The sequence below is a fragment of the Wyeomyia smithii genome, chromosome 3 (assembly GCF_029784165.1).
Source record: "Wyeomyia smithii strain HCP4-BCI-WySm-NY-G18 chromosome 3, ASM2978416v1, whole genome shotgun sequence".
Classification (NCBI taxonomy): Eukaryota; Metazoa; Arthropoda; class Insecta; order Diptera; family Culicidae; genus Wyeomyia; species Wyeomyia smithii.
Genome location: NC_073696.1, coordinates 35,328,737 through 35,337,575, shown reverse-complemented (window position 1 = coordinate 35,337,575; position 8,839 = coordinate 35,328,737). Strand labels below are relative to the sequence as shown.

Below are 8,839 nucleotides of genomic sequence, written 5' to 3'. Positions count from 1 at the left end.
GAACAGTTTGTTTTCGACGCTAGTTGTCGGAATATTTTTGTTCATTTGTTCGCCTGTTCCGACGTCGAGGACTACGACGACTACGACGACTGTCAGGCGCTGCGAGGTCTGGCTCGGGGATGAGGTTTGTATTCATTAAAAGTTTTATGAAAGGTGCACAACTGCATACGCGGAGTCTTTCACCGGCTGAGCTGGTTGTGGCGGTTCGGGTTTTTTTTTGTGTCACGCTACATAAATTCTGATTACTATAGTATTCAGTCGGATACAGTCCTGTTCATTAGCAGCGAACTGCGTCGCGAGAGATGAAAATTTTCCAACAAACTGTGTGTCGGTATGCGAACGTTGTCAGGGCGTTAATTGTGCGGAATCTGATGCACGGTGGTGGCGAAAAATATTACTTCATTCATGGCTTGTGGTGGATGAGACAATCAAATTCAAATCAAGATGGTTTTTCAAACGCATCTTTTTTCTACCAAAATGTTCTGTTATCACTCGGTAGCCGTGTTTACAGGTACCGTTCTTTGTGAAGGGAAGTTACAAAAAGCTCCAGAGCTATTGTTTTTCGCGATATCACACTAACTACTGCAGGCGGAAATAAGTCATCGCCTTTTAACACTCACTGAAACTTCAATTACCATTCACCTACCAAGCACGAACGCGACGAATCCATACTGCTTGAGGGAAATGCTTCAACTTTGCTAATAAATTCAACTTGCGTGACGTCGCTCCTAGCTGAAGACGACAGCCATACACACCGTTGTTTTACGAATTGGCTGTTTTTCGGAGAAGTTCTTGTTTCAACAGCTAGTGTCAGCATTCCGGCAAAGCAGCTAACTTTCTGGCATATGTGCTTTAAAATAAAACTCTTCCGTACTGTTGCGTCTGTTTTCATGCGTATTTTATGTAAAGGTAAGAAAAGTTTCATTCTATCACAGCACACTGACAGGACGCAAGCAATAACGTAGAGTTTTCCTATGAGGACTTCGTCGTTCAGAACTGTAGTGAATCTGTTATGTGGAACAATGCTACGGTAACTTGTTTCTAAGGTTCCATGAAACTGATTAACATAGCGAAATATTGGTAGATTGTTTTCATTATCTAGAGTGAATCAAGGAGAGAGCGATTAACAATTTTACTTTGAAACCAAAATCACTGACCTCGACGAATACTTCAATGTTCAGTGGTGCGAAACCTCCAATGGTTAAATTTACGGAGTTTTGACTGCGGTGAAACATAAAGTTAAGCATTTTTATGTCCGACCGATCCAGTAGATACCAGCTAATGTCATAGATAGCAACAATGACATCGTCATTCTAGAATAATACTGTAAAGTAAACTTTTTCGAAGCATGATTATCCTATCTTTACCTTAACGCTGAAAATTGTACCTAGCAAACAAAACTCTAACAGCTGGAAAACAGCCCCAATCATGAACGCATATCCCGGTAGGTAGTTAGTCATATAACAGAGAAACAGCGACAAAGTGAGGCATGCTACCGAAGAAGCCACTTGAACAAAATTTATAACAATATATCTTTCATCTAATTCTGATTCATATCTGAAAAATAAAGAAGATTATACGAACTTACAAAAAAGACATAAACGCACTCACCTCAAAATTTCATAATGCTCAATAACAATTTCACGAAGTTTATCGTGAATTTTTTTAGGACTCCTGTTTGGTGCCAACAGCAGTGCGTCTAATTCTCTCAGTTTAATCTTGTACACGTCAACTAATCCAGCCAAGTTACAGATGAATAACATCATTACAGTATCGTAGGCAGTTATTCCGTTGATAGCGAGTGCTAACAGAAACATCTGATAGGCCAAAGTACACACATAACCCCAGTAAGTTCGCGAGTCCACACCGGGTATTAAAACATTCAATGCGAATGTTCTTTCCCCATACAACAGATAGAAATACAACGGGTAGAGCCCAAATCCGGCTATAGCAATCAGGTAACTCAAGATCAACAACTTAATCGCAAGTTGCATCTTCCGCATCAAGCTTACGAGCTCTGCATTATATTGCGGACATTCAACGTACGCCCGGTGAAAATCCTCCAGGTATTGATGGCTGTCTTGAAAAAAGCTTCGATACACGATAGCGTTGTACATTTTCACCAGTCCCTGTAGCGCCATTCCGAGCGGAGTCACCGCCTGCAGGGATTCGTAGATGTTCGGATAGAAGATCCAAGCACTGTACACCCCCGTGACCAGGTAGCTGCAGCCTCCGAACAGCGCTAAGCCCGTGCGAAAATTTGGTCTGTAATTTTCTGCCAATAGATCCAATCCGCAAAAATCGGCTAAACGACGGGCCATCTTAACCGTTTCCTGAAACTTCTCCAGCGATGACTCGTACTTCATTGTGGTCACTCGACGCCGGTTCTGCACTGCTGGTGACCACTGGGGGCGGGTACATTTAAAAGAATACTAGTTTTTGTTACTATTAGGTAGAGGGAAACAAACTGTTCAAATATTCAATAATTTAATTGGCTGTGTCTTGATACAAAAACAACAACAGAAAATGTTACAACTGATGCCTCTTCGTTTCGTTCGTGCTGTTTTTTTATATGCTAATTGTTTTACCAAGTACACGTGCTGTATATTTTGTTTTTGTTGCTGAGTGAGGATTCCCTGCTTTAAATTAAGTATGAAAATATGCAAGGTAGGGAAAGTTAAAACCGATGAAAAACTTTTCCCCATTATTACATTCAAGGACAGTTTGACCTTATTAATTTTGTACGTGGCCACAAGGTCGTTAGAAGTTTTGTGTGTTTGTGCAGCAATTCAGTGATTTGTTATTTCGTTAATTTAGAAAATGATTGTTAATTACTCATTTACCGAAAAGTGCACGGTTTTATACTCAATATTTAAGAATTTCTGATTGGTGCTAAAAACTTATAAAGTCAATAAGAAAGCTAGAAGTATAAGCGTTTAGAATCGACCTCTTTTTGGTGGTTGCATCTTTAATTTTTTTTTTGTTTCGTAGCATTTTGTAAGTCTCAATCCTAGGGTGAAATATTCAAATCGAAACATTGCCGCACTTAGCAATACTAAATTGAATCGTTTTGCATTCATGGACTCAGCCTCCTGAAAGGTACTGTCTCTTAGTGACAGCAAATTTTAAACTAATTCGGCTCTTATTGTACTGCACAGCCCTCCCTGCTCCCCATACATTCGATACACAGCCCGACAGACACTAATAACAGCGCACACATGCAATACCAAACGGGCTGTTATTTTTCATCTCCTCATGACTGCTGTTGGTTCATTCAAGCTGTCGCTAATGACAGCCTTTACAGCGCGACATGCTTCGGCACAAATTCGACCGGGCTGTCAGGCGATTATGATTCACAAGAGTAAGTTCGATGCTATGAAGAAAGCGAGGCGGTGCGAAACACGTTTTGATGTAGAATACGTCTCACTTGAAGAAGTAGAATGGAAGATTTCAATCGGTTACAACTTTGTTACCTCTGAACGGTTTTTAGTCATTAATATCTCGTTGGATAGATTGTGATAAAAACTTTGAAATCTCTTCTTAGTATTTATTTTTTTAACGCAGACGCCAAATGCAACGATCGAAAATGTATAAATTTATCCACAATTTTCTCGTCATTATTTTTATGCTGTATCAATATTGTCTTTATATTTTGACACACCAATGGCATTTGTTTAACTTATTTATCAAACGATTCTTCAAGTCGTGCAGTTGTTTTAATCTAGCTGTTTAATCTGTATTACACATACTCAATAACTCAATGTTAAATGACTCAATAACAACAACAAACAATTTTCACTGGTAAGTATACTGTCGCACCGCAGTACTTTTCCGAAGCCTGTTCATGGTGCACATATGAACCAAGATGAGATATATGGTAAACAAACTGCTTCGAAACATTAGTGATCGTAATGTGGCGTTATATACTTTAGTTTTTTGAAAATGTTAGATCTAGCGCCTTGCTTCGATTTTCAGTCAAGTGTAGGTTGATTTCAAAGTCATCCCAGATCACACCAAAAGAGAAACGTAATAAACTAGATGTCAAGGCAAAGAAAAAGATTTTTGTGGTATACTCTGACCAGCATGAAGAATTTCGTTTTATTGATCAAAAATTAAAAAAAAAAACCTAAATTAATCCACCTAGTGGTGCAGAAACCTTTGTTATACTAACTATTACTTTATACATATTTGGCCAGTCACTTACAAATCGTATACCATCATAAGTCCAATTTTAATAATGCATGAAATGAATTTGAAAGATAGTATTCAGAGAGTTAACCAAAGACGATAATTGAATTAAAGCTTGACGTGGTTTTTGCAAATATTATGAATGTTATCACTGAAGTACATGAGTCTAAGTTTTTCGATCACAAACCAATTTTTAAATGCTGGCTAGAAGTAATTGAATTTTTTTTGGAGATAATCGAGCGTGGGGAAACAGTAATAGATAACAATGATGCTGATTTCACACTAGAACAGCAAACATGTATGTTAGTTTTATGCGGTTCTTATTCGCTTTATTTTCAGAAATCGCAGGACCTAGATTTATGAATCAACATCAAGTTTTTTTTACGAATTGAAGCAAACTTCTACAAACCTGCTCTCGAAATATAGTTTAGAGTTATACAGGAAAAAAATATAGCTATTGATGAAAGTTGTCAATTTATTTCTATCTAAAATGCATTATCTGAAAATGAAGGTTCTCCACGATCTACGAGAATTTTAGATTTTCAGAGTGTAGGTGAGAACATTATTCTGCTCGAAGGCCTAGGCTGTATGAAAAAATCCGAAATAAAGACTTTTTAAATCTTCTGCGATAACGAGAAGTGGAATAACATGGATACTCTGTTTGCACTTAGTCTTAAATTAGAAAGCAATATTTAAATCTTACATGAGCATAGTGTATCTTATCATAGATATAAGTAACTTTTCACCTGCGCACACTAGTAAACGTGTATAGCCATGTAGAATTGCTTCAACACTTTTTCCTAATTTTGCCGATTACGTTCACCAGCTACTTTAGATTCCCGGTCACAAATTTATTTCGACCGATTTTATAACCTTTGTTTAGTATAACAAAGGTAAAACTCGTCATTAGTCGAGATATGGTTTTTAATGCAACTTGGAAGAATTAAAGACATTCAGAAAAAAGCAAGATAGCATGGTTTAATCACTGTTGATCTGTAATAGTCCTGAATTTAAGAGAATTGCATTGAAGATAGTGTAGAACGCTCCATCCCAATCCATAAATGACGTAGCAATCGAGGGGGGAGGGGGGTTTGCAGTTTTATGACGAAAAGTGACGCGGGGGAGGGTGGGGGTAAAGCCAAGCTACGTAGCAAATCTGGAACTAAGAAAAAAAATCACAGGAGGGGTGTGCAAAGCCACGACCGCAAGGTTGAAGTAAAATACTTTTACACAGCTCTACTTTCGGCTGTACACTAACCTACGGCTGGCGAATCGGTTCGCGCCGCTTTTCGCGTTTAGCCTGGCAGAGGCCTAATGCGCACGGCCAACACAATAGGAAGGTGTTTTCACATTGGAAATTAGACACGGCTTTACTGGAGTTAGTGTTCGCATCTACCGCTAATACCGCCGCTACCGTACGAAAGCGCGTTGTTTCATGTGGGGAATAATATCAACAACGAAAAATGACGCGCGTCTAAGAACACCCGAACTGTTTCGCCGTGCCGCTTCCTTTTACTTCCTTATAACATCGGCCTTAGGGAAGTACTGGCTGCACCTACCGCTGAGGCTGTTACCTTACTGCTACTGGTACCCAAAGCTAGGGTTTGCAATATTCCCGGGAATCGATTTCCCGGGAAACGGGAATGAAAAATCGCATTTCCCGGGAATTCCCGGGAACCGGGAACTGACAAATTCTCTAGCAAATTTATATTTTAAATGAAGTTCATCTGTAAAAGGTAACAAAAAATTGTTTAAAATTTCATTCTCAATCCGCGTGAAAAACAAAAAAACAAATGAAATACAAAACATTTTGAAGTTAACATAAAAAATTCGATTTTTGTAGCATACATTTGCAGAAAAGGAAAATTAAGGGTATTCATGTCGTCAAACAATCGCTTAAGATCCGATGACAATTTTTCGTTAAGCTGAAACATTTTATTTCCTTCTGTAAAACTTTGCTCAAGTCTGCTGAATCACCGCTAATGTTTGAATTCTAGGATACTTTCAAATCACTGATTACAGCTGTTGCTACACTTAATTGAAAACTGGCGTTCAATTCTTTTAGTTTGTTGAAGAGAATACTGAGTGTTAAGGCCTAAACACAATGGATACGTTGCGGCTGCGTTTGCGGCAATTTGACAGTTAGCCCATACATTTTCTGTCAAATTAACGTCAACGCAACGCAAACGTATCCATTGTGTTTGGGCCTTTAGGCAGGTATTAGACGCGGAAAATATAGACTATATTCGGTACGGACTTTTTGGGCAAAATGTTTTTACACTACAGTAAATATTTACGGTTTACTTGAGCGGTAGTAAACCTATTCGCTTTTTTTCATTTAAATATATTTGCTATGCCATTGTGATTTATTTTAAATAGACTGCGTCCTAATTCTAGTTTTCATTGACAGAACAACATTTTAAATCGTTTTGGAGTTCATATCATTATTGATTAGAACGTAAGATTCCAAGAAAGATTTTTGGTTAAATAACTACGTTATTTCGTTATTTCGCCGTTCGGTGGTTTTCTGTGACCGAGACAAACCGGAAGGAAACGATAGAATATTATATAACCAGTTAAATACGTTAAGTCAGTCTCAGAGCATTTGAGGGCTTACTAATTAACATGCAAAGATGATTTTTACGTTGAAATACTATACTGACTTTGAGTTTTATTAAATGATTTATTTCAGGTCGCACCAGTTTGACGTACTTAATTTTATTGCAATATTGCCTAAGAAACTATAGTGAATCATACGAAATTTTTCGCGGAACTCGGGAATCCCGGGATCCCGGGAATCAATATTTCTGTTCCCGGGATCCGGGAATCCGGGGAAAAGCTATTTCCCGGGAAATCGTTCCCGGGATTGAAAACCCTACCCAAAGCTATTAACTCGTCAAATTGAGTGTTTTATTTGTCCTCAAAAGAACAATTGTTCAATTCCATATCGGATATGATGCAATCGCATCTGTGTAATATTACCGACAGTAATATTCTTGTGAACAAAATGATCCAACTTTTCCATTAGAGAAAGTGCCGGTTGAAGTACCGCAAAAATCTCGCCTGATCGCTCGCGTTGCCGTTCAGCCTGGCAGAGGCCTGAGACGTGGTGACCAACCACAGGGCAAGTGATTTGTTTAATTCGAAGGCAGCCACAGGTGCAACCCGCTGCCATCTTCTGTTACTGCTGAGCGCAGATGTCTGCTGCTACTGATGTCAACGTTGTGGACGGTCCTCCAGCTCACCATCCGACTGATGAATGTAGCTAGATTTCCCAGAAAAACTCTTTTATAGCCGAAGGGTGCTACGGATTGGCCACGCCTTTCTTTTCAGTTTTACCATTTTCTAATGTTCTTCAGATGAACTATTCCACAATTCGCATTTTAATTTTTGTATCCAGCGAATAAACACCGATGGTGCTCTCACACACGCAACGATTTTACCCCTAACCGTATTGCGGTTTGTAACATCAAGCGATTACGTTTGCTCGCTGTTGCGTGTTGCATCGTGTTGCAACTTGGCAGCTGGGAGACGACGAAATTCTGTTTATGCTGATTGATTGAATCGACTTCATCTGAGCTCTGCACAGTCGAACTAACTGCTTTTGTGAATGCGTTCTAACAGGGTAGTTTGTTATTCAAAGTCGGTTATGCTGATCGCAGCCTTTGTGCTGCCCCTACAAGGGGGGTTTACTAAATAAAGTAAAAATTAGACAACTACAACAGAGTTTGTTTGCATCCCGCACAGAATGTCTGCTTGTGTTGATGCCAGAAAATTATTGACCTTCAATTATTTGTTTATTTGCAGTGAAAAAGGCATTTTGCGGTCTAAAATCGGTTGCTGATCACAACCTTTGAGCTGCCCTAACAGTGGGAGAATTAAGATACACGGACAACATGCACTGTGGAAGCTATTTCACATTCAGTAAATTCGACGGGTGCGACAGATTTAAATTGCTAGGATCCAACACAGAATGCTTGCTTGCGTAGTCAAAAATTATTAACTTTCAATGACTTGTTTATTTGCCTTGAAAATGGCAATCTGATTTCCAAAATTGGATTTCCTGATGGCAATCTTCATGCTGCCCCAACACGGGGGGAATAATGGCAGTCTGGCGACACACGCTGAGAGCCACAGGGCTATTGCTGCTGCTAAGGAAGGACGACTGCTGTTGTCTAGAACTATTATGAGCGACTTCGGCTGAAACAGGCTCTTATATAGGCCAAAGAGCATGTTTTCAATTGCAAGTTATATGGTTCTGTCGACCGTGCTTGGGAAGCAATCATATAACAACCAATCAGAGGTCGGATTTTTCCTTTGGACAAAGCTTGACTATTTTCAATAGAACAATAGTGTGAATAATAAAATTACAATTATCTTCTTTTGGGTAGAATCTTAAAAGATTTTCCAATCTATTGCTGCAAGAACGAAGAAAATCCATCGGATACTAACCGATTTAGGGTAAGGAACGGCTTAAGCAGCAGCGCCTATTTTTATTCAGTCGAAGAAAACAGGCATAAAACTCCTGCATTTCGATCAATATCGACTATTTCAATGATGGAAACGAAAACTTTGTTTGTCGAGCTGTCTTACGAATATGAGAAATACCGTTAATCACAATGAAATCTGTGAACAAAGATCATTTGAAACA

General features: G+C 39.0%; 1 protein-coding gene across 1 annotated transcript; it reads right to left on the bottom strand.

Moving 5' to 3' along the window:
* Positions 1-988: 988 nt before the first annotated feature.
* Positions 989-2,374, bottom strand: LOC129732117 (putative odorant receptor 83c). Its single transcript, XM_055692636.1, has 4 exons — positions 1,612-2,374; positions 1,368-1,557; positions 1,158-1,313; positions 989-1,098 (listed from the first exon to the last, which is right to left on the bottom strand). Exons 1-4 carry the CDS (start codon positions 2,364-2,366, stop codon positions 1,042-1,044), a joined length of 1,158 nt encoding a protein of 385 aa, XP_055548611.1. The 5' UTR covers positions 2,367-2,374; the 3' UTR covers positions 989-1,041.
* Between the last annotated feature and the right edge of the window lie 6,465 nt (positions 2,375-8,839).